The following is a 26865-nucleotide window of genomic DNA, read 5'->3' as shown; positions in this document are numbered from 1 at the left end:
CTGTCAATCTCAATTTTTAAAAAGTCTTTTAAGTTTGAAGTTAAGATTTTAAAAATATGAATTTGAGCTGATTGAAATTTTTTTGGCCTTCAAAGAAGACATTAGTAAAAATTATTGTAAACAAAATGCCGTAAGTGATTTCTAGATATCTGTAAAACAAATGTAGTTTCACTATTAGTTTGAGAGATTCTTTTCTCTTTTCTTCATTATTTTCCTGTTAATAGGAGTGCCTTGCAGTAAGAACTCTTGATCCCCTTGTGAACACATCCAGCCTAATAATGAGAAAATGTTTTCCTAAAAATCGTCTTCCATTACCAACTATTAAAAGTGCTTTCCGTTTCCAACTCCCAGTTATTCCTGCCAGTGGTCCTGTGGCTCAGCTGTACAATTTGCCTCCTGATGGTATGGTAATTTTGTAATGTTTTGTCTTTGAGTATGTCTAACATTGCTTTATGTAAGGTGGAATCAATCACAGTTATTGGTGTTTTCCACTAAAACTTGGACTCTGAGACTCTTCTCAGACAGCAAGGGGTCTGTGGCTGTTAGTCTGGAGTGCCAATTTCTAATGTTAAGTTTTAACAGATGAAAATTTTGTCCACACATGTGTAGTTGTGTTTCTGAGAGACAAAAATGAAAACAGGAACAAAAATGCAATTTTCATCAAACTCTGAAGTGTAGGTTGTAAATACTAGCCTCAGACTTAAATAGGCTCTCTTTTTAACTTTCTTATCTTACACGTTCTCCCATGTGGTCTGTAATGTAGTGTACATTCCAATTTTAAGGCATGTTGATTTCTTTCTAAGGCATCCTTGATTTCTTTCTGTTAATCTGATAAATTGGATGTGGTGAGTTTTGATTAACGTGCTGTTTTGAAGCATTATTTTTTCGGTCATTTTGGTTATTCCTTCATTTGTATGATGAAGAAGGTAGAGCTGCTTTCTTGGATGGTTGCAGTCTCTTAGGCAACGCTTGTCTGCAAAACATTTCTATGCTGCTTTGTATGGAATAGATTCATCCATTTTTTTGGGCACCTTTCAGTATTTTTGGATAATTAATGTTTAATGCATTTTCAGATATGGTGAAACAGCTTGGTATCTGGGTAAGCAACTGATGAAGTTGCTGTCAGAAAGTTACTCTAAAATAAAGAGGCAAAGTCAGACTTCTGATATTTTCTTATTCACAATATCTCCTGAAACAAATGTAGGTAAGTCTGAAAGAAGACAACTTTCTGACTGAGTCTGCCTCAATTCAAATGGGTCAGACTCAAATTACAGGAATTTAGGGTATATTTTGTCTTCAAAGTAGAAAATGGATATAGAAGTTTGTTCCAAAACTGAATGGAAATTAAGCCTCTACTTAGTACAGTATTTTTTTATATTCTGTAGTATCTATTTTGAAGTAGACTACTGATAGTTTGGTTTTTTTTTGATACGTTTGTTATCTATCAAAAAAAGAAGTGAAAAACCTAAGGAAATGGGATATGTAGGATTTTGTTTTTAGGGAAAACTCATGTACCAGAAGACGTGTAGTATGTTGGGATGGGTACTGCTCGGAGTTTATTAAAAGTATAATACTATATAATCAGCATTGTAAAAACAATATGTGTAATCATTGTGAATACACTAGAAAATCAGTATAATTTGTGAACATTCAAGTGAGCCTTTTACTGACAACCAGCAAATTTCCTGCATGAGAAACAGTCTCAGAAAACATAAAAAACCCCAGCATTCAAACTGCATGGGCTTTCTAGAAAAAGATAAAATCTGCCACTAGTAAGCAGAATATCTGCCAGAACAACCAGTTAATGCCCACTTTCACATATTGGGTTGTTCAATTTTCATCAGTCATGTAAACAGTGAGTTTGCTTCTTGTTTTTTTTTTCTTTTTTGTTAAAGAAAGAGGAAATCCTGGGTCCTTCAATGTACTTGGTCTCTAACTCAAGTAGAAATTAGTAATTAGTGTGCAAATAGTTTCACATGTATAAAAAAATAACATCTGGCTGTATGTTTTGGAGGTAAAATTTGGTTCCCAACAGGTTACACTAAGCAGCTGTAGTGAGGACTCTCCTTGAGTGTTTTCGTTAGTAGGGCCCATTTAAGCAAGAAAAAAAAGGTGAAGAGGGTGCTTTGTCCCACTGTTCCCTGATACTAGGTCAATACCAGCTAGTATGGTTAAAAGCTGCGAAGACATCAATTATTTTTGGATGTGGTCATTATTACTACCTTTGGGAAAAGATGTGAGAGCTATCTCATTCTGTGCTGTCCTCAAGACATACTGAGATATTCTTGGCACATCCACACTGTAAAGTATTTCTAATGGCTATATCCTGACTTGCTGAGGTGTTTTTTTTTTTTTTGGGTGTTGGATGTTTTTTGGTTTTTGTTTTGCTTGTTTAAACCAGAGATCTTTGTTTTGACTGAAAACTGTATGGAAATGTAATAAATTGAGTCTGCACTATTGTCAAACAAGCGAGTTTTTTTTTGTAAATCTGGTAATAGTAATTAATATTTACTCATTGTTTTTCACATTTTTTTTCAAGTGGTAAATAAAAAAAAAGAAAATAAACCCAGAAGATAGAAATTTTTTTAAACATATGTATGGGATTAAGTGTATAATCTGCCTTGAAACTTTTTCTGTCACAGTGGATGATGTAGTAGATGAAAGTGATGATAACGATGATGCAGAAACAGAATCAGAAATGGAAACTGAAAATGATGATAAGGACCGACATTTCAAGGTTGGTATGAGAAAAAATTAACAGGCAAAAATCAGGCATAACAGTTTTTATTTTTTTTAAATTGCTTGAATCATGCATACAGCTATGTTTGCAGTGTTAAAATGACTTTCAGGAAGTTTTCAGGGCAGCTTCTAAAATTAAAAAAGTTCCTGAAACTTAAGAAAGGTGTATGTTTCTTGAAAATATCAGCATTTATTGCTCAGATTGTTTCAAGATTTTTATCAAAACCACTTTGCTTCACACTTAGTATGACTGGAGTACAGTGGAACAGAACTGCAAACTCTTAGCAGTATTCTTTTTATGACTTATATTTCTCTCAGCCTGCTCTTCCCACCTGAGCTGCTCAGTATGTAGTAGCTGCTCTAACTTTTCCATCAGTCTGTACTGGGATTGACTAGGTAAGTGTTTTAGCAAGGTAATATTGAAGTTCATCCAACTGTAGAGGTAGAGACAGACCTTGCACTGTTGTATCACTTTGGAAAGTCTTTACTGCTGGTCAGTACATCAAAGGGCATTTGGTCAGAACTATCTTATTCTGTATTTTTATGGTGCATACACTCAGGAGTTAATTGGATTGTCTGTCCATGGACTGGAATGGCAAATTATATTCAAGGCTGTCATGAGCCCTTGTGAAGGGAATATCTTCTACAGAAGCACTTACTCCTGTGACACTGAAGTCAGATGAAATCTCCACATTTGAGACTGCAGTAGTCGGATTATCATGTAGTCTGATGCCCATGTATAATACATTTGGATACCAGCAAGAAAATGTAGATGTTTGTAACAGTTCTGTTGAAATAGAAGCTTTGACATGCTAATAAAACTGAGCTGCTTAAACCTTCATGATGAAAAGTGCAGTTCAGCTAGTTTTAAAAGAGTGATACTCAACTTCTAAAGCATAGCTATGTAAGAAGTAAAAGTAAATATAATTATTTTAGAAGTTTATTAATTCTGGATGCAAGATTTGTTTGTTCCCCTGCTGTTTCAGAATGACGATATTGAGACTGATATTAATAAACTGAAACCTAGACAGGAATTGGGAAGACCCTTAGAAGAACTGAAAATGTATGAACGATTCTTTCCAGAACTTTCAGAAAACTTTCAGGTAAAGTATATGATTCCCAGGACATTCCTCATCATGATGGGTTGTCTCTGGAATACACTTTGACGTTCTTTTTTTGGGTGGAAAGTTCCTGTAGCCAAAAAATAAGAGTCTGCATATGAGAGTGCTAAAAAGTTGTTTAGTTAAATGTTACTGATTACTTTAATTTGAGTGATAAGGGGACTGTGGGCACATACATAGGAAAACTTTTCTGATGTCTAATTATGGCATACAGCAGAAAGTAACAAAGGACATAGGATTTTGACAGAGATTCATTGTATTAGGTATTTCCATAAATGCTGTGCACCTCTTTAAAGTAGTTGGTTAAAATATCTGTAGAATTGCATTGAGTTGATAATTTGATATTGATTAACTACTTGTTTGTCACTTTGACACTATCTTCTTGTAAAAGTTGAAACTTCATTGCTATGATTTTGTACGTTTAAAATATAATAACTGTCATTTCTTAAATTACACTTATTTGGACTATTGTAAAGCATATCTCAGAAATTATGAAAGGTTTCTGATATAAATGAAACTTTAGGAATGGTTTACTTCTTTTTTTTTTTAATAGTTTTTTTTTTTTTTTCTCTTTTATTTTTCAAGGAATGTGACTTAGTTTCCAAGGAACCAAAGCCTTTTATACCTGGTGCAAATCTGAGTGGACCTATTGTTGTTCCTACAGCCGGAGAGGAGTACTCTGCTGAAACAATACAGTCAACAAAAGGAATTGCTTTGAAGGAGGGCAATCCTGTGTTGATAGGGGAATACAGTAGCAGGCCAGCCTTTCTGGAACTACCAAAGAAAGATAGCATCAAAGACAGCAGTTTACATCAGCAAAATGATCAAAGAAACATATCTCTATCCTGCCAGTGTCTAAGCCAAGAAATTGTGAAAGGCTTAGACAGAATGAGTTTGCAGAGCAGTGCAAAAAATGATCAGTATTACAGTACAGCATGCGTAATAACGAAGGAAAGCAAAACTAGCCTTACCACACTTGCCTGTAGTAACCCATGTGAACATGTTTCACCCTGTGGAAGTAGCCTCTTTGAAGGATCATCTGTCCACCTGGGAAAACTCTGCTGCACTGGAGTAGATTCAGAGGGGGAGGATTCCACATCTAGTTCATCAGGGGAACAAGTCATGCTTGAAGTTTCTGATGTATCACCAGTTCATGACTGTGATCTTTATATTGAAATGGTAAAAACCACAAAGTCTATTCCTGAATATTCAGAAGTGGCCTATCCAGATTATTTTGGCCATATTCCACCCCCATTTAAAGAGCCTATTCTGGAAAGGCTATATGGGGTGCAGAGGTGAGTTACCGCACTCATTTTCTGTTGTTTTTTTCATTTGTTTGAGAAACAAGCTTTAGGTTAAGATTAACAGGCACATATATAATGTTTACTTTGGCATCTAAATTAACTTTCAGTGAAAAGCAGTTTGGAGGTAGGTGGGTACGCATTGGTCAGTGCAGAGCCATAAACAAGAGCACAATCTGATTCTGTAATTGTTAATTCTGTAATTCAGTTTCAATACCAAATTTAATTTATAGTCTCCCTTTCTGCCTTCTCATTGTGCCCATTTAAGTTTTGCAGTATGTAAAAGAACGAAACAACCCCCAAAAAAACCCAGGCAAACAAACCAAATAACCTACCTGAGTGCTCTCTTCAGGTCTTAACACAGATATGACAGTTAATAGTTTAAGATATTTTAGCTCTTTTTTTTTGCTAACAAAGCTGTCTTTCAGAAAAAATGTAGTGGGAAAAATTAGGAAATAAATACACTTACATGTTTGTTTTTAGTGTTTGCAGTGTAACAAATTTTAGAGGTAACAAAGGATGGTGCAGTTTGGGTTAGGTCCTGCAGAATGACACACAATAAATACAGAATGAAAAATAAACCACAAAAAACAATGCATCAACACACTTCTTTCTTCACTAAGAGATAATAGAAGATGGTGGAGGGTGATGTGACTCTTAATAATTTGCAGAGATAGTATAAAGAGCTGGCTCGTATGCGCAGTAAGTTCTAAAAAAAGATTAACATGTTGGCAGAATATGTTTGAGTAGTTATGAGACTTTGACACTTGCTTAATTATTAGATTGAATACTTTCAGCTTTATAAATTTAACCAGTTTTATGGGATTCTTCATATTTATGTTTAGTATTAAAGTGATTAAGAGATGAAGTGTCTTTAGGTTGTCTAGTTAGAATCCTCCAGGTGTTTCACATGTGTCATAAAAAAGTGATCATTCTATTGAAATGACCAAATGATGAAACATTAGTGATATAATAAATATAACATTACTAGAAAGCACCAGTGTTGTCAGAGAAGAATCCTCCCTATAAGCTTATTTTTTAGAAAGATTCTGATAAAGACAAGAGATAGCCTTGAAACAGAAATCACCTAAGAACTGCATTTTAAGAAAATCTTGCAAATTGTCATGTTGGTTTTGTAGTACTTAGTAATTCTGAATCTTCCTGAGTAAAACTGAGTGAAGACAGATAGAATTTGGCATTCTGATGCTCGTTCTTCTTAGATGTAAAGCACTGTATTAATTCTCACTTTTAACCACAAACCCACGAGTGTTTATACATAAAGCTGATTTCTATACCATGAAGGTAATTCTGGAGTATATTTTACTTTAACTCAAAAATCTCTTATTTTTGTTGTATCTTCTGTGTTGAAAGTAACTTTTTTAGATCTTGCGTGAAACAAGAATGAAATATCAGGTAAAATTGCTAAACTTGAATAAAAAATCCTGCATCACCTTTTTAAGGTATGCTATTCCAAGAATTCATTTTTCTACAAGTGACTCAGTCTCATTACTGCAATATGAGAAATTTCTGAGAATGGAACCTGTTTATAAAGGGCCTATTTTTTTTAGGAATTTATAGTTTATAGGAAGATGGTGAAAATTAATTTGGTAGGAGACATGCAGAAGTTTTTCAGTCTTCTACAAAGCTGTGTCTGAACTTTTGGCATTCAGTGGGATTTGTGTTCTCTTTAATGTAAACAGTTTTTCAGCTAAGTCTTAGAAAACTTTAGAAAACAAACAGTTGTCTTAATACGTCCTTGTAATTTAAAAAAATCTTGAGGGCTGAGGTGGGACATTTGTGGGTTTTCTTTATACTTCTGTTAGACAGATGTGATGCGGGATATTTTATTTTATTTTATTTTTTTTTTAGTCTTCCGATACGCTTGGAGCTGCAGTGTTTTTGAATTTGTGCTTTGGAGTGCCTTTGTTTTTTCATTTACATTTAGGAACATGTAATTTTCACAAAATGTGTCACCCGATTATTATCGTTTGGAAAAACATCATCGAGAATGACTGAAGTGTTTCATATTATTCAGCCTTTTGGGGAAGAAAATTTTAAGTTTGGGTTTAAATTTCTACTTTTTTTCTATTCCTGAAGTTTTAGGTTGTTTTTTGCTCTACACTTTAATTTTTTCTAATTATCTCACACTTAGAAGTCATTACCAGTTAAATCAGGATCCACAGAGGACTAATCTATAAACAGAGAGCTCCACATCAAAACCAGTGGGTGTTTTTGGTTTTGTTTTTTTTTCTTTTATTTAGTTATCTTAAATAGCTTCTCTTTCATCTTGATTTTTGGAACCTGAAAATGTCAGCTACTGCTTTTCATGTGCATCTTGAATACCATTTCTTTTGTCTACACTGATTGTTACTATGGGTTTTGAATGCCTGATATTAATGGATTTTGTCTTGGCAAAACTCTTGGGATGATAGGAAGTATTATGACCCCTTAGAGCTGAGGCGCACTGTGATCTACAGAGTTCTGTAAGAGCAAGTGCAAGATCAAAAATCTTTAGTTCTGCCCTGAGCGGAACCTGATCAGATAGATTGTGGTGAGTCAGCCTCTACAATTTTGTCAATACATTAGACTTGTGACTTGTTTTCCAGTTTTAATTTAATAAGAGGCACTGGAGTTATGCAGTTACCTTCTTTTTGTCATTTGTTAACAATGTTTATTTTAATTAAATGGAGAATTTTCAGCCTGAATGTACTTTACTGCTCTGTTCCTGTATTATTCGTTGTTAATCTGCCTCCTTTTCTTCTTATTGCAGGTGCTGTGCAAGCTTTTCGACACAGCTCTGCCACTATATTTCATTCTTGAACTGCAACACATTCTTACTTTTCCAGACCAGGACCTAGATACTGCCAGTTGTGCAATGGTTTTATGATCTGGATAAACATACACCTGACATTTGGCTGACATCTCCAAATTCACTCTTACTTGTTACCTAGTTGATAAATGAACCTAGATCTCCAGAGGTGAAAAGCTAGTGCACTAACACACTCACTGTACAACCTACTCTGTAAAACTCTTTAATTTTAGTTATGGTAGGACTCATTTAAGTTACTAATGTTATAAAGTGCTGTCCTTGATTAAAGCATTAACATAAATAATGTTTGAGTAATTTGTGTTTCTACTATAAAGTATGAAGTGGTGCATTTTTCTGCATAAGATAAAACCCATTGTGTGCATGAGAACTCAGTTCCCACACATACAGATAGTGGACTCGGTCAGCTGTGAATGCAGGTGTTTAAACTTACGAACACTTACAGTTTGTGCACATGAGGGGGGTGATGCTGCGATCTCTCTGAAAATCTGTCTCACTATCTTCATATCAACTTTGTAGTTTTTCATCGTTGTATGCGGCAATTCCTCTTTTGTATTTGGAAACAGTATTAAACAATTTAAATGAGCACTCTGCTTGATATTGTAGGACAAAAATATCTCAAGATATTGAAAGACTGATTCATCAAAATGACATTATAGACAGAGTTGTTTATGACCTTGATAATTTGAGGTAAGTTTTTTACCATTCTGAAAACAATATTCAGTGATACACTAAGCCTATTCTACTTTCTCTGTGGTATGATTTGTAATATTTAAAGCAGTACTATTGTGATGGCCTTCAATGAATGTTTAATGTAACAGTGTTTCTGCTTTCCAGGCTGTACTTAGAGGAGGGTTCAAAATAATTTCTGAATTATCTAGTGAGGGCTAAAATAATGAGTTTGGAGTTTTTTAATTTTTTTTGTTTTCTTATTTAAGTTTGTTCATTTTGGCCCCTTTTTTTACTTACAGTTGTTTGGTACCAGAGGAAGCAGATGTTTTGAAGTTTAATTCCAAATTTGAATCTGGAAACCTGCGCAAAGTTATTCAGATCAGAAAGTAAGATATTTCAAATTTTTTTTCCACACAGAAGGCCTTTTATTTCTGCTTCTTAAAAAAAGATGTATTTGGTTTTGTTAATCTTTAGAAACGAATATGATCTAATTCTGAACTCGGATATAAATAGCAATCATTATCATCAGTGGTTTTACTTTGAAGTCAGTGGAATGAAAACTGGCATTGGTTACCGGTTTAACATCGTCAACTGTGAAAAGTCAAACAGTCAGTTTAACTACGGTAAGATACATTTCCCGTACTTTGACAAGAAATACGCAGAAACGTATTAGACAGCTCAGCTGTTTCCTTCCCTCTGCCCTGAGATCAGCAGTATATTCATGTTGTCAGATCAGATTCTTTTTTAAAGCATTACTAGAAAATGTTTCAACAAGTTTCAGTTGAAAAGAAGTATCTTAAAACAATGGCTCTCTGTTTTCAAAATGAAGTTTTCTTGTAAGGGAGGCAAAAGCAGAAGAAAATTCCTGGTGGCTGTAGCTAAAATTTGTCCTAAGAGCATTCATTGAGTGGTGGGGGAGAGCGGAGTAGATACCAAAGCCTGTTGATCCACACAGGCACAAGAATGACAGCTGTCATCATTAATCCCTTTCTGAATAAACGTATATTTTCAGATGTGAAAGTAAGTGGAGACATTCTCAAACTGTATTGTCTCATTAATTGGAAGAGAGGCACATTATTTGAGAAGGGAAAGCAAGTCTCCTTTGAAATGCTGGGCATCGTATGTGACCCTTGCAGTCTCCAGCGAGTAGTGCTTGCTGCTTGTAACTCATGCAAAAGTACTGTCTTAGTGAATATGCCAGTCTTCTACTTTGTCTGGGGGGTGTAAGTGTCATTCAGCTTAAAACCATTTGGTTTGTGGTGTTTTGTTTTTTTTTTGTTTTGTTTTTTTTTGTTTCCCCCTGGATTTTCTGGTATTTGTTCTTAAGAAGGAGGAGGAAAAGCTCCCCTCTCTCCACCCCCAATCTCAAACTATTGGAACAGAGTAACACCATATTCTTCTTTCTCACAACTGTGCAATTCACATTGATAAAATCCAAGTATACCAGGCAGTTTGGCGAGTAATAAGGTGCTTTTACATTATTGATTAATTTTTATCACTTAGATCTTCATTCATATGTTGCATAAACTTCCTTGATAGTTACTTTTGTTTAAGTACACAGAATCAGTAAATGGATTTGACTAACTAGTAAATAATGCTCAATTAATATGTGTTATTTCCTACTCTAACTTCATATTAATAATTCACTTTAAATATATTCTCAAAAAAATGCAAACTTCAAAGAGTTAATTTTTAAAAAAAAACATAATTGTCCTGAAACATCAGTTATTTTCCAGCTATCCAGGTGAATGGATAGTATCAACTTTTTATATTCTCTTTGAAATTTTTTGGTAATGGTGAGGTGGATGGAGTGGGACCCAAGGCTTCTTGTAGATTACTATTCATGCTAACTACAACTTTCATTTAAACATTTAATTTTTATCTGCTGTGGGTTTTTTTTCTTCCTTTAATTTGTTATTTTCTGAAAATTAAGATGTTATGAGGGAAGAGGGGGAAGAATATTTTTTCAGCTGATTGAAAGCATGTACAATGCCCAGTCATTCATGAACTATATGATAGTGAGTAAATCAGTATAGGTAGTTTGGAAGCTGACAGTGTTGATGTGGTCTGTTACTGCCAAGATCTTGATGTTGTTATATATTAAAGTGAGATGTAATTTTTCAAGGTATGCAGCCCCTCATGTATTCTGTTCAAGAAGCATTAAATTCTCGACCATGTTGGACTCGTGTTGGGACAGATATTTGTTACTATAAGTAAGTACACCAATCAAACATGCAGCAAACACTGAAGATTAATATGAGGGACAATTTTTAAGGAGAAATGCTTGCTTCTGAGATTGATAATCCTATTTTAGTAGTTCTGTTGGGAGCAGAGTTTTCTTCCTGAATTACTATTGAGAACAACAGAAGTGATCAAAATACATAGGGTCTTACTTTGTTAGCATAATGCTAATATTTAAGCTGATCATCTTTTATACTTCTGTTAGAGATTGCATAGTGTTTAGAGAAGCTTTTAAGAAAATGTATGCGTGCATGCTTACTTGGAATCTTAATAGTGACTTCCAGTAATACAGATCACATGCTTATGATTAGACTTCCACATGCTGTGGTGCAGTCATTGTACACCAGTCCTGGAGCACAGGATGAGATAGTATAGCATATGCATGCATTACCCTTTTTGGTCAGTATGAATGAATGTGTGTCATAATAAAGTATCTTTACAAAGAGTGGTAGCCAGTGTTTTTAACCTGGATGTACATAGAAGAAAAACACAATCACTGAAAACATTCCTGGCTCTTAAAACGTGTATTCAGGAAGAATTGCTAATATAAAAATATTCTGATGTGTTTGTTACCTTCATTTTACTCTTAGGAATCACTTTTCAAGAAGTTCTATAGCTGCTGGAGGTCAGAAAGGAAAATCTTACTACACGATTACATTCACAGTGACTTTCCAACATAAAGATGATGTCTGCTACTTTGCTTACCATTATCCATATACATACTCAACTTTAAAGGTAAGAAGTTTATGATCTGTAACATAGAAAAATATTTGTACTTTCGGGCAATGTGAAACGTAAACATTCATGAGTGAATTATTTATTTTTATAAAGGTCAAAATGCTCTTTAAAATGGAGAATTTTCATAAAATGAGAGTGTTTACACTGGTGAAGAGTATAGGTTATTTTAAAGAACAGTCCTCGGAAAAATAAAATTGATACTTGTAGGCTAAATGGGCTTTCTGGGAATTGTAATTCATAATTGACTGGAAACAGTGCTAATTGGGTAAAGCATTTATGTTTTGGTCAAATGACTCATATCCTGCTGTTCTACACATACCTCTTCATAACTGACCTATTCAAGTTTCTATATTTAAGACAATTAGAGACATTTTTAGGATAATGAATTGGCGAAGAGTTTTGAAGCTTTTGGTACTAAGCAAAACTTTTGGCTTGAGTATCTGTTGGGTTCTTTCTGTTGCAGCAGTAAAAGTGAACTTGGTAATTCAGAGGCCAGTGTGCAAGAGCACTGAATAAAGGTTTTTACTAGACCATGCTTGCTCTTGGAAGTGGTACCTGTTAAGAGATGTTACAAAAGGCTGCTGCCTTCAGCAGCTCTGAGGCTTGGCAGTTCCTTCTGCCTGGTTGGTGGAGCCCAGCCAAGGGACCTGGGGGTCTCTGTCCCAGGCTGGTAGACACAGCTGCTGCTTTCCTGTTTGCTTGTAAGTTCAACCACTAATGGATCTGTGTGTCCCAAATTGAGAGAGACAGACACACACACACTTGCACTTCTCTCAGCCTCCAGCATGGCTGGCTACACAAACTGGCGCAGACAAGGTGCTGCCTTCAACTGCACCTGTGTATAACACTACCAGGGCTTGCTTGAAAGATAATTGCAGACACTCAAGTCCCTTTTCATCTCTCCAGCTGGTACTGATTGCTGTTTGCTACTAGAAGTACACACACACCCTCTCTCTAGAATCACAACACAGGCACATTTGTGGATGACCGGCATGGCTCATCCGTGCCAAATCCCTGCCTAAATTCCGTCTCAACCTGCTGCACAGGCCTCCAGCTGGCAGGCTAGTCTAGCCTGATGCTCAGTGTCAAACAGATGTCTGTACTTGCACACTCATCTCATATGGACTTCACACTTGTGGTTCCTCTCAGATGCCAGCATGGACTGTCTGCCCACTTGATACCCCTGCCTCCACCTGTGGCCTCATAATCATAGTCCACCTTTGCTAGCAAATTGCACATGCAGCCCTTCTGCACAGTAGGTTTGGGGAAGGCACATATGATTGCTTCTGTCCCCAGCAGCTGGCACCAGGCGCACTGGCTTGTAACCTATGTCTTTACTCTGAGGAGAGCACTGAGACACTTCCCTTGTTTCACTTGTGCTTCTCACCCTAGTAGCTGATTTTTGGGGGACACACTGTTCTTGCCGCAGTGGCTGGACACCAGGATCCTTACCCACTCCAGTACTTGGCATTGAGGCACCATCATGCTTTTGCTGGCACTGCAGACTGAAGGATGCCTACATGGCCTACAGCTTCAGCTGCTGGCACCAACTGTGCTTGCCAAAAGTAGCTGGAACTTTGGACACAAAGTCTGTGTTTCTCACAGAGATGCTCCCAATAGGCGTGGCTTCTCCAGCTACTGGTGCTGAGACATTTGCTCACTCCAGTTGCTTATCCAAAACCCACTCAAACCTGTCTTGTTAGTTGCACCTAGTCCCCTTAGCACTTGCATGCACGGGATAGAGTGAGGCTGCACAGAGAGATAACCAAGGGCAGACTGCAGGGATCAGGTGCGTAAGTTTTTGTGTAGTCCCACAGGCCTCCCTTGAATATCTCCAGTCCTTATGTTCTTGTTTCCTCTTTTTCCCTTATGTGTCTCTCTTCAAGGTTTGCCTGTAGATTCTTAATGGGCCTTCAGTTAGAGACTTGAGACTTTGGTCTTTGCTGTTGTTTCTGTTATGTCTTGTCTACCAGGATTGTTTCTGTTCCTGTTTGTTGCTTCTCCCGTTATTATACTTATTTATTTCAGTGCAGAACTGAAAAGTCCCATACCAGATAACCTTAATGACGCAGAGGTTCTTACCTCCCACATACCCTTACAGTATCATTTGGTAGAAAATAAAGCACCCTCTGTGCCTTTATCTTCCTCAAAGCAGTTGGAGAAATAGACTTTATAGAGACAAGAGGTGTAGAGAATGATATTTTGTAGTCAAAATTATGATCAAACTTTAGAACAACAAAAAGAAAGATTAGTGGAATATGTTGTGATATGTGACTGCAAAGGATTTCAAGTATTTTTTCATTATTTTTGGGATGAAGATGCATCTTCAGAAGCTGGAATCTATGCACAACCCGCAACAGATATATTTTCGACAAGATGTTCTCTGTGAGACTCTGGCTGGCAACAGTTGTCCCTTAGTCACTATTACAGCCATGCCAGAGTCTAATTACTGTGAACATATCTGTCAGTTCAGTAAGTATGATTCTTATTTCTCATCAACTGAAAATAATCTAAAACTAGCTCTGCATGAAAAGAAAATTAGTATTAACTGTTGTGTATCATAAAATAAGTTTAATGAATTACATTAAATTTAGAGGTGTTAATATTCAGGATTTGCTTTGTATTTAATATTTATTTGTGGTAGTCAAGGATATTTATATCTGGATATTAAAGAATATATATATTCATACATTTTAAATCAATTGCTACATTTGGCAGACAACACTTCTTGGAAAAAAAATACCTGATTTCTGAGTAATTTTTTTTCTCCAGATGCTCAGGTTATTTGCTTGTCAAAAAATCTTTCACAAAGCCAGTATCTAAGCTACTGCATTTTTAAGTAAGCTTCAGTTATGACAGTGTTACTGCTTTGTTCCTTCAGCCCAGTATTTTTGTTGGCTATTGGAAAAAAGCGATCAAAATTATATCATAATTGCCAGCTCAGACTAGTTGTAGCTATATGATTGTATGATTGAATTTAAAATTCCATTGTGAAAGTTCTGTGATTAGCAGACCGTATAACAATATTCTGGCAAGCTCTATCAATAATACTGATTCTTAATAATACTCAACTGCCAAATACTGTATTTTGCGTTGTAATAAGTGAAACTGACTATTGCCTCTTTTTTCAAATAAACGGCTGAATATTTTTTTGCAATGTCTATGCGTACTTCTTTTAGGGAATCGTCCTTATGTTTTCCTGTCTGCTCGTGTACATCCTGGAGAGACTAATGCAAGCTGGGTTATGAAGGGAACCCTGGAATATCTTATGAGCAATAATCCAAGTGCCCAATGTTTACGAGAATCTTATATTTTCAAAATTATTCCTATGCTCAATCCAGATGGTGTCATCAATGGAAAGTAAGCATAAGTTTACTCACAAATATATATGTGTACTACTAAGTCTTTGCATGTGTTATTAAAAAAAGTAAATAAAAAAAAATCCAACCTAATCCCAGAAACACACAAATAAAATACTTAATATGGAAAAGTCTATGCTTACAAAATTGCTAGGACTTTTCAATTTTTTGGCTTTTTAAAGGCAGATGCATTGCTCAATGAATTTCAGTTTTATAAAAGGTATTTTCAGTTGTTCATGGACGATAATAATTTCTGTGTGATTTTACATAGAATTTTAATTGGCTCTGAATTACAATCTTTATGTGTAGAGTGTTACATGAGAGCACAGCTGCTTTTAGGAAAAGCAAAGCAAGTTCATGGTTCTCATGAAAAATAATAGTTCTTGTATCTGAGCTTTTTATGTAATTTTGCTTTTTTAAATTTTAGTATTTAGAAGGCTGTTACAGAAATAGCTGTTGTCAAATGTTATTAAAAGGGGGAAAGTTAATAGGTGTACAAGGGAAAGGGTAAGAGTATCCTGCTTTAAAGTTATTAATAGTAATTCTTTGACCTTTCTTAATGTACTCAAGGAATATTTCAGAACTTTTTGATACCACTGTGAGTTCCTTCTCACCTAGTTATGGATAGTATTCTAAAACGTTTTCTGAACAAAATAAAAAAACAATTAATAGATTTTAGTAGAACCATGTATTTAAATATGTAAAAAACATGTATATAACGTAACACCTGGAATTAAATCATTCAGCATGCAAGTGAAATTTTTTCATACAGGGAAAATTAAATCCAGCACATACAGTCTTAAGACAAATGTACTGAAGATGACTGCCTGAACATAAATTTCTGCAACTTTAAAATTTCTTGCTGATTGTTGACTGAATGAAGAGATGATGTTTTTTTGCTTGCTGGGTTTTTTGTTTGGTTGGGTTGGTTTTTTTTCTTTTTTTGTTTGTTTGTTTTTCTTACAGCTACTTCTCTCTTAACAACTTCATGTTTCAAGTCTTACATTTCTGGTTGACATTAGTGTTTATATTACAGAAATCAAAACACCAGAACTGTAAAGATACCATATATTTGAAATTACTGATTTTGAAGTAGCATTTGAATAGAATCAGAAGTCGAGTTTCAACAGCGATTCAAAAACATTACAATTGACTTCATATAAGAAGCTACTTCTAATTTATTTTTAGGGTTTTTTTTATGACATAACTTAAAAAAACCCAAACACTTACATTATTTGGCATGTTAGAAAACTGGTTTGTTTCTTACCAGACTCTTCCAAAGAAGCAGTGGTGACAAGGAAAACTTGAGGTGGGGGGAGGCTTATTTAAAAGTATGATAATGCAGACTACATCGTGCGTTTTTCCACCCCCCACAATAGCCACCGTTGCTCTTTAAGTGGAGAAGATTTAAACAGACAGTGGCAAAATCCAAATCCAGATCTGCATCCCACTATTTACCATGCTAAAGGGTTACTTCAATATCTGGCTGCTATAAAACGTTTACCTTTGGTGAGTATGTGTGTGTAAACAATTCTGAATCTCTTTAACCTTGTTTATGTAGCTAGTCTGTAAACTAAATATTTTAATATAGTTTGTAAGCTGCGTCACACTCAAACTTGTGTTGGAGACCTGGTCTTCTGCAAATCTTTAGATCTAGGTCTATTTCCTTTGCTAGGATAGAAGGTTAAACCTTCCTTCAATGAATCCTATGGTTTTTGTCTTAATGCACAGTTAATTATATAAGGAGCTGTGTTATAGTATAAATAACTTTTTTATTTGTTCTTCTCTTGCTTTTATAAAATAGTAATTCCAAATGCCTTGTCTTTATTTTGCTAAATGATTTATTCTAGGTCTATTGTGATTATCATGGTCACTCTCGTAAGAAGAATGTATTTATGTATGGCTGCAGTATCAAAGAGACAATGTGGCACACTAATGTTAATGCTGCTGCTTGTGACCTGATGGAAGATCCTTGTTACAGGGTAAGTTTGACATTTGTATCTTTTTTCACTTGGCATGAATTTGGAATACGCTTTGCAAATAACTTGTATTTACAAATAATTTCCCAATATTATTGTGTGCACATAGCGACTTTATAGCATAAGCAGACTTACTTAGAATGATCTCTTTTTAGCTCATAAGTGTACTTGGAAGTATTTTGAGAGTTTTAAACATTGTATATTGCCATAACTAGGGATTTAATATGAGTAGAGTGCTTCATTTTCGATTTTTGGGAGTTATTTGTACCAGTATGTGGAGGAATTTATTTTTTTTTTTATGTTCAGTGTTACCATTGTACTAAATCTATGGAAAATATGCTTCCGTGTATTTATAACTACTCGATGAGATCATTTATGCATGGCAAACAATATACTAGCAACAGGAAAATAAAATACTGGATTGCTCTGAGAAAGACTTAATTTTGTATATGGAAACAGGGAAGTTGCTCATATAAATAGGTGTAATTAAGGCGTGTACCCCTAATACATATACGTAATAAACTTGCACAAACAACATCCACTACATTGTTTAAGCTTCAAAAAATTCCAAAATTTAAAGAATGTGTTACCGCTGTCTTCTGTCCCATGGAACTCCGCTGCCGCCTTGTGGCAATTGTAAACCTGTGCGTCCTAATTGTAAAACCTAATGCGTCCAAATCCTTTTTTTGGGAAGATCCAAAGTTAAGCTTGAAAAGTGTGAAAATACACGTTAAAACGTAAAATCTATTGTTCTTCATTTTTTTGTGTGTGATTTCCTGGGTGCTGAGTCTGTTGCTATTCTGCTTCTCAACACTTCAGCCTGCACTACCATAGCATACAGAAGACAATAGTCAGTAAGACTTCTGAGAAAAAGCCTTTTGGGTTTCAAAAACGCATAATTGAAATGTTTGGGCAAGCTTATGCTGATAATATGCTACTGAAATAGAAAATTCAAAGTAGCCATGTGCTTTGGCTTAACTGATACATATAAGAGCTGGAAAGAATGAAATAATTTAGCATTACATACATACCTACATTTGCTTAACTGTTTCTTATATTTTTCCAAAGCTGCATTTGTTACACTGGACTTTCATTCACATTCTTGGAAGTTAAATATGCACCTAGTCCTTTGCTAAATATGAATGAATTTTATGTATTAATAACATACTGCCTGTCTTAGATCTGGAAATTGGATTGTTGAAGCAGTCTAAAACTTAATTTAATTAATTATATGGAATATGAAGTACACTTAATTTGGAAAAAAGTTAGCTCGGTGAATTTTGAGGAGATGGTTATCACCTGAAGAATTGTTTTATATCCTGATTGTTACCCACATGACTAACAGTAAATTTCAGTGACTGAGTCTGAAAAAGATTATTTTAGTAAGTAGGAAGTGGCAGACCTGTTGTCACTTGAACACACGGGGCTTTGAAAACTTCAGATGGAGAAATGTTTTTATTCTTGTTTTCTTAATTCAAATTGCAGCAAAATTTTCTGATAACAGTTTGTGATTGCGTATTACCCTCACCCCTGCTTTCATAAGTGGAATAAAAAAATTGCTGTATATTTCAAATTGCTGTCCTGCAGGTACTCCCCAAGATCCTGAGTCAAACTGCTCCAGCTTTCTGCATGGGCAGCTGCAGCTTTGTAGTGGAAAAGTCCAAGGAATCAACAGCACGAGTTGTTGTCTGGAGAGAGATAGGAGTACAAAGGAGCTACACAATGGAAAGCACTTTATGTGGATGTGACCAGGGCAAATATAAGGTAAGAAATATATCAGTCACATTGATCTTGCTTTATAATTTCTTCCATTTGGGTTGGTATCTTGTTCTGTAACCCTGCTTGCTTGCTTTAAGCTTCTAAAGCTCTTCTAAGATCTGTGTACTCTAATGTTGGAATGAAATGACATCATGTATGGTATTACACATTGCATAATAGTCTTCATCTGTCACATAACCATCCTCGACCCCATATGTTGTGCTTATTGGCTGTTTTAACAAGATTAATATTAATTATGGCTTGTAACACGTAAGTATGCATGTAGTTAAAAAAATCTGAACAGTTCTTGCCAGTAGATTATTAAATTGCTTAGTAATGCCAATACTAGAATAAAGATTTCCTTTACACATGACAAATGGCTGTTCATGGTTCTTCAGCAGATATTTAGTAGTGTCCCTTGCAGAATTTTCCTGTGTAGTTGCAGAAACAGGCTTATAAATCAAAATATTTTCATACCAGGTTACCAGGACTACAAGTTATGCATATTTGAACTCATCACAGTTGTTTGACTTCTTGACTTAAAACTTATTTTCAGTTTGTCTCCTTCTCAAGTGTTAACAGGGCTGAATATTTGAAAACAGAAGGTGACCTTGCTTACAGTTTGTCACTAGTAGAAAAGTTATTTCAAAGAAAATATTTGTAGGGGAAAAAAGGAGAACCACCACCCTAATATCTGATCTTTAACTTCTGTCACTGGATACATATTGACGCAAGTTTTCAAAATCAACATTTGTTGAAGAAGGCCCTGTTTCCTCTGCTTGGAAATAGTTTAGGAATGCTAATCAAGCAGATGACCACATGGTCAAATAAGGTGCTTGGTAAAAAGAGGGTCAGAAGGCTAGAACCAAGAGAGGGCAGGGAGCAGAGCAGGAACAAAAAAACCCAATACCAAACAGTTAGAACAAGGTGTATTTAATGTATTAAAGTATGCTCAAGTACCCATCCTTAACTCCCTGGACAGAAGGAAGACAGGTACTTTGGCAGGCATTTCAGTAGGTCTGTAACTACTAAAGGAGTTAATTTTGACAATTAACAACAGAAGCATTCCTGCTTTTGTAAGAATATTCCATTATTCCTCAGATTGACATAATTATGGAGCTTTCAAAATAATAACTCACCAACTTGCTTCTTGAAACTTCCAGAATATTCTTAAACATGAACCTTCATGGCTTTAACAGTGTTGCTACAGAAAGTTCTTCAGAAAGGTGAATTGAAGATACATTGTGGACAAACTTTCAAGATGCTTAGCCTGCAAATGCCCTTCTTCAGTAAGGGAGGGAAAAAATGGCTGAATTCTGTGGGAAAATTGTTTACTTAAAAGGGAAGAGCATTCTTCTATATAATATAAACTACCTGTTGACATCAGATTTTGGTTCTGTCATTTATTTTATTTCAAATAAAACAATTTGTGAGGTCTTAGTCATCCTCTGAACATACCGGAAAATTCTTTATTTTTCCCTCATTGTGGTGAAGCTCGGACTTACTAAGAAAGTGTATCTAAAAGGCCAAGATGAGTAGGCAGAATGAGAAAAGAGCAATGCTTCTCCAGTGAGAAGGTCAAAGAGATGAAACAGTGCAGTCTTTTTTTGCTATTTTTTGTAGAGGGTGTGGAGCTAGCAACTCTGGGTAAACTTGTAGTATAAATTAGATGACGCATTTCACAATGCGTTATTTCAAAACACAGATAGGAGTTAAACTGTAGCGACTCCCTCCCCTCCGATTTCCCACCACAGAGGATATGACTGTTCAGATTTGAGGGACTGGACTGCATGTTTTGCGTAAAGATCTGAAGCACTTTCCCTGTCTTCTGGTTTGCATTATCACTGAATTTTGTTAGTATCGCAAAGAGGATTACTCAATGGTACCATCCTATGTGAAAATAATGCTGAGTCTTTGCCAGAGCTGGATAATATCAGAACATCAATTTTTCTTTTCATTCTTTCATTTTACTTCTGGAAGCAGTCTTGTTTAAAGTGCTTGCATGGGGTCTTTGTAGTGCATTGAAAATTAGTGCTGCAAATACTGGTTAGTCATCTGCAATTCAAGATATTGAAAGGCAAGCGTTTGGATGAAAAGATGCGCCAAGTTCTCCTATGGAGGATAATTAAGATGCCAGACAAAAGAACAATTTCTTCAATAATTCAAACAACCTGAAAGCTGAAATCAGTGGGAACATTGCTTAATTAAGTTAATTGAAAAGATTATGTGGCAATTATATGACGCACATGGAGAGAAGATGTGAGGAGACAATGATTCAGTCAACAGACTTTGTCCATTACTGTGCTTCTTCAATCTCTAGATTTTGAGTTCTCAGAAACTACCATATCTTTGTGGCCTTTGCCAAATAAGAAAGCAGAACAAGAAGATGGTGTTTCACTTGTCCAACTAGCTTCTCCAAATCTTTGTATGGCTTTTTTAAATTTATGAAGTAATATGACAGGAAAATTCACCTCAATTTGAGGTTGCAGTCTGTTGTGCCTTTGTTTTGCATCTTTGCTTTCAGGAAGCAAAGTTCATCCTGAGACACTCTATGTATTTTCATGATGTGGTTAGTAAGGAAGACTTGAACTGGACATCTGAAATGTTAGTCTAGAAAAAAGACAGTTGTATAAAATGTAAAGAAAAAGGAATAAAATTCGGTGCATGTTAAAAAAAAACAAAACAAATGAACCAAAAACCAGCAACTTACATATGCTTTGTGCTTCTAAACAATGCTTGTGACAGTTAAGGGACTTCAATAGGCCACAGTTAAAGGTACTGAAACAACAACTGAAGGTGATTGGGAGATCAAGAAGAGGAGTCTAATGAAGGCTTCAGTGAACTTTACTTCAGGTCCCTTAGGGCAACTGTTTATTATGATTTCCTGAAACAGAATTTGGGTCTGTTTTTCATGGAAATGAAGGGATTTGGCTGATGGAAGAATACCAATGGATTAAGAAATTCAGTATTTCTCAGATGTGTGGCATTACATTCTCCATTATGATATAAAGAAATAACAGAAGCAGATGTGTTTTGGCATGGGCTTTTACTGCAAGTATGCAGGCCTTTCAGTATAGCAAGTTCAAACTTTTATTGTCCAGAAGTTTCACAGTTATCCACCTCCAGTTGGATGCATTTAGGTCTCTCATTAGTTATATCCTCTTTCTGCTGCGCTGAAAATAGCAGCCACAGAACATGCACACGCTATTTATCTTTCTAACAATTGTCTTTGCACTGTCATACTGTACCCTTGTCCGTTTTTGACTTAGATACACTTCCATTATATTGTCTATAAGGAACTGCCAATTAATGATAACTTCTTCAACAGCAGGTGAAGTAAATGATTGGGAAAGTTTCTGAACCATCAACTTCTACACATTAGTAATCTGCGTAACAGTGAGATTACTGTTACCCTTCTTCCTCTTCTGCATACTTGTTGCCTCTTGTCCTTAATGTTATTTTAATCTTTTTGGGCCAGGGACTGTGTCTTCCTGTGATTAGCATAGTGGAGCCCCAGCTATGATTGGGGTCTTCGAATGTTTCTGACGTGCAAACAAATACAAAACAGAAACATAAAATTGGCTTCTGTGGATAAGGTACTGCACTGAGAGTGAGGAGAACTGATTTCTGTTCCCAGCGGGGTCAGTGACATGCTGTGAGACACTGTGCAAATCGCTTCAACCCTCTGTGCCTCCATTTCTCCATCAGTAAAGTGAGGATAATTCTTCCTTTATTAATAAAGTGCTTTGAAACCTACAGCACAAAAGCATTATAAAAGAGGTAAGTAGTATTACTGTTAACAATAATAATCAAATATCCAACTCTTGTTCACTGCTAACAGGTTTCTGTACCATTTTGGCTGCAGGATGGCCCTGTTTAGTATAGTGGATATAGCTTTAGCATTCTTGTTGCTGAAAAACACTTTGTTTACGAAGACTACTAAGGAAAAAACTCACAAGAGCAATAAAGTCAAACTTTCCACTTACTGTGCAAAACAGAACTGCACAAAGAATGTACGAACTGTACCATTTCTGGAACAACATAACACTTCCTTTTAAATCTTGCATTTTAAAATACAGTGTTAGTGTCACAGCTTGTGTGCCCATTTTTTAGCTTATAGTAAAAAAAATCCTACTCCATTCTTTTTGCTTTACATATTTTCCTGCTTTGATGACTTAGCTTACTACCAATTACTGGTTCTCCTGCTTTCCTGCTTGTTTTGTCAAAGCTCCTTTTTAGCTATCCTTTACATTAAGAGGCTTAGAATATCCAAACTAAATTCCTTTCAAATTCTCCTGAGATACAGAAGTTGTAAAGGGGAAGTTTGGGTTCGGTTGTGGCGTTGAATTTTAGTGTATATGCAGTCAGTACTAGCCAATTCTGTAACTGTTGAGGGTCAATCTAGTATATCATTCTCTCTTCATAATGGTAGTTGAGGTTAGAGAATCTGTCTCTCCATACTGCACTGCTGGCTAAATTAGAAATACAGATTTATCTGAAGGAAGGGTTTATCACATATGGAAACTTGGAGAATATCATATAAGTTCTATTTCCTAAACACTCTTTGCAGAGGAAAATGCCTTGGTGTATTATTCAGGTTAGAAAATAGCTATGGCTCTTGATAGTTCATGTTTGTTGTTTTTAATTACTAAATGTGTGAATGAACACTTTCAGAATTAACGCATGTAGCCTCTACATTACAGGAGGCAAGGGATGTTTGTGTCAAGGAGTAACTTTGTTGCCTTAAATAGTCTTATTTGTGTCTAACTTAGCAATGAATTTGATTACAGCTACAGTATGAATTTACTCATCTTCATTCTGGTGGAGACTCTGTTGAGCAATCTTGTATTTGAAATTCCTTTTTATAAGATGTGTCTCAGATTTTTACAATTTATACTTTTAAACTTGCATATGATCTCAGTCTCTCTTCCAATGTCACTGGGTAAAATCCTGTTAATGTGTACACTAGGAAGCTCCAAAGAAATGTGGATGTGTCCAGAAATGTCTGCTCAGCCTTAGAGGAATCCTGCAGTTATTGTCTGAGTTTTCTCTGATACTTTTGAAAGTGTTTACTCTACAATTCTTATTTGTTTTGTCTCTAGAACAAGTGTATTAAATAAAATAACTGTGTGTTTTCCATAGTAATTCTGCAGTATGTGTGGGTCCATCTGTATATACCTATTTTGTATTTTTAAATCTTATTTTTAAATTAGGGATTGCAGATAGGGACAAGAGAACTGGAGGAGATGGGAGCAAAGTTCTGTGTTGGCTTACTGCGTTTAAAAAGAATGTCCTCACCTTTGGAATACAGTCTGCCTTCTAGTCTGTTGGATATTGAAAATGAGCTGATGGAGTCAAGCTGTAAAGTGACAAGGTAACACACATTTATTATACTTACTACTCCTTCCCCCCCCCCCTTCCCCAAGGGAAAATTACCCTTGATTGGAATGTGGAGAACTAAGAAAGACTAGAGCTTGTGTTCATGTTTGGCATTTACAGATAGCAATGAAAAGTGAAGTCTAATCTAAATGGTGATAATAATAGGAGTAACAGTAAAAGAGTGTCTTAAGTGGTTAAAAGTGTATAAAGAGCAGTTGTGATGTATAGATATCTACTACTCGGTGATGGCTGGATCCCCCAGTATCATTTACTCACTAGTACAGGATTAGCATGCTTGTAATGTCCAGATTTTACTGTCAGATCTTCTCTTCTACATGCTTGGTGATGACCTCCAGAATGACCTGTTCTGTCACCTTTCCAGGGATGGTGGCAAGGCTGACTGGCAGGTAGTTTTCTGGGTCGTCCTTCTTGCCCTTTTTGAAGATGAGAGTAACGCTGGCATTCCTCCAGTCACAGGGCACCTCTCCTGTTCTCCATGACTTTTCAAAGATAATAGAGAGTGGCAGATTAACACCTGCCAGCTCCCTTAGCACCTGTGGATGCATCGCATCATGGCGCATGAACTTATGGGTGTTGAGTCTGTCTAGCTGATCTTTAACACAGCCCTCTACAACCCGTGGGAGGTGTTCCTTTCTCCAGCCTTCTTCTCTTACCTCTGCACTCTGGAATTCCTGAGAGCCATCCACGGCAGTAAAGACTGAGGCAAAGAAGGCATTCAGTCATTCTACCTTCTCTGTGTCCTCTGTTACCAAGACACCTATCTGATACAGCAGCGACTCCACATTTTCCCTAATCTTCCTTATGCAGCTGATACACTTGTAGAAGCCCTCCTTGTTGTCCTGGATGTCCTTTGCCAGGCTCAATTCCAAGTGGGCCTTGGCCTTCTTTGTCACATCCCTGCACACCCTGATGATGTTCCTGTAGTGCTCCCACTCAATCTGTCCCTTTTCCACATCCCATACATTTCTTTCTTGAGTTTAAGATTTACTAGGAACTTTCTGCTCCTCCATGCAGGTCTCCTGCCCCCTTTGCCCCTTTGGAGGGAGTGGGGTTTAATATTGACCAGGCCTCCTGGACTCCCTTCTCTTCTACATTCTACTATCTCTGTAGTGAGTTTAAAAAAAGAAAGGCGGGGGGGAAGTGGGGGGGGGTTAAGCTGTTGTCCTGGGTTCAGCTGCAGTAGTCATTCTTAATCCTTTGTGGCTGGTGCATTGCTGAGGTTTTGACTCTCAGCCTGTGAACAACGCTGATAACACCAATGTTTTTAGTTGTTGCTAATGGTCTTTAAGTCTTTTATTCCTTGCATTGGTTGTCAATTAGAATAAATTAATGTAATTACATGCTTTGCTTTAGAAACTGGCCTACTGATTTTCCATTTCTGTAGCATACTAGTTTAATGGGAAGCACTACAGAGTGAGAGAACAGAAAATCTGTTTCCACCCAGTTATGCCAGGGGCTAAGATCATCAGGTAACTGTGGAAGGCAGCTGTCTTGCCCTAAACTCCTGGAACAGGAAAACATAGTGTCCTGGGTTCAGCAGTAGCAGTCATGTTTCTCCTCCTTGGTAGCTGGTGCAGTGCTGTGTTTTGACTTTCGGCCTGGGAACAGAACTGATAGAGATGTTTGGGTTTGGCCAAGGACTTTGTGAGCCTCATGCTCTGCCAGGGAGGAGGGGAAGCCAGGAGGAAGCAGAGACAGGACACCTGACCCAAACTGATCAAAGAGGTATTCCATACCACAGTGCGTCATGCCCAGGATGTAACTGGGAGTTAGCCGGAAGGGCTGGGAGACTGCAGGGTTGGAGGAGGTATCGGTCGGAGCTTGGTTGGGCTTGGGGGGGCGAGTGATCGGTTGGCTGGTGCTGAGGTGTTGTATTCTCTTCCCTTGTTATTTCCATTATCATTATTATCACTGGTGGTAGCAGTAGTGATCTCTGTTATACCTTAGTTACTAAACTGTTCTTATCTCAACCCGTGGGAGTTGCATTCTTTTGATTCTCCTCTCCATCCCTCCGAGAGCAGGGGGAGGGCAAGAAAGGGGGGGGGGGAAGTGAGCGAACGAATTACCTGACTGGGTTTAAACCACGACACATAGATACAGGCAGTTTTGTCTCATGGACAGGGATCAGCTCAAGGAGGAAAAAAAATCAATTTCTTATGTATTGCTTTATATATATTGTCAGGGATTCTGAATATGTATTGTCTGAAGGTAATCTGGTTAGGATTCTTATATATATGAGAGGCTTACTGTCTGTCAGACATTTCAGTTGTTCTTTGGGATGAGATGTAAGTGTTGACAGAAGAGGCCAAAATTTGAGAAGTGAAGAATGTAACTGCTAAGGAAGTGTATAGATTTTTTAAAAAGTTGTACAATGCACCTCAGGTAGATATATTCCTTGACATAAAGGTGAAGAGCAAGGGGCAATATTTTATGCTTTAAAGCTCTTGAGGGAAATCACCAGATGAAATTCCATCTTTATGATAGAGGAAGTCCTACTATGGCAAATAAAGTCAATCATTTTGGTTACAGTTTTTCTCATAAGACCCTTATCAAAAAGAAAAAGAAAAAAGGAAAACTACGCAATGGAGAAGGAGGGGAAAACATGATAGCTATGATAGCTGCCTTCAAATACGGAAAAACAGATGCAAAGAGTCCGTTCTCTCTAGAGCAAGCAGGACCAGGATTAATGGCCTTAAATTACATGGAAAAGTCAGTCTAGACTTCAGGTAA

General features: G+C 36.5%; 1 protein-coding gene across 5 annotated transcripts in view; it reads left to right on the top strand.

Moving 5' to 3' along the window:
• AGTPBP1 (ATP/GTP binding carboxypeptidase 1) overlaps window positions 1-26865 on the top strand; it is a 67529-nt gene that overhangs the window by 25000 nt on the left and 15664 nt on the right. For all 5 annotated transcript variants that reach the window (XM_061456278.1, XM_061456275.1, XM_061456274.1 and 2 more), the window contains 15 exons: window positions 225-402; window positions 2643-2737; window positions 3726-3842; window positions 4446-5155; window positions 8595-8678; window positions 8960-9046; window positions 9135-9283; window positions 10786-10873; window positions 11492-11636; window positions 13958-14111; window positions 14819-14999; window positions 16378-16507; window positions 16849-16980; window positions 18565-18741; window positions 23949-24109. In XM_061456278.1, coding sequence (XP_061312262.1) covers window positions 225-402; window positions 2643-2737; window positions 3726-3842; window positions 4446-5155; window positions 8595-8678; window positions 8960-9046; window positions 9135-9283; window positions 10786-10873; window positions 11492-11636; window positions 13958-14111; window positions 14819-14999; window positions 16378-16507; window positions 16849-16980; window positions 18565-18741; window positions 23949-24109 — 2588 coding nt within the window. The remainder of the gene's footprint in view (window positions 1-224; window positions 403-2642; window positions 2738-3725; window positions 3843-4445; window positions 5156-8594; window positions 8679-8959; window positions 9047-9134; window positions 9284-10785; window positions 10874-11491; window positions 11637-13957; window positions 14112-14818; window positions 15000-16377; window positions 16508-16848; window positions 16981-18564; window positions 18742-23948; window positions 24110-26865) is intronic.

This window comes from Pezoporus flaviventris, unplaced genomic scaffold (assembly GCF_033815535.1).
Source record: "Pezoporus flaviventris isolate CSIRO_AGI_PZ_B2104156 unplaced genomic scaffold, CSIRO_AGI_Pfla_v1 ptg000022l, whole genome shotgun sequence".
NCBI lineage: Eukaryota > Metazoa > Chordata > Aves > Psittaciformes > Psittacidae > Pezoporus > Pezoporus flaviventris.
This window is presented reverse-complemented; position numbering and strand designations above follow the sequence as displayed.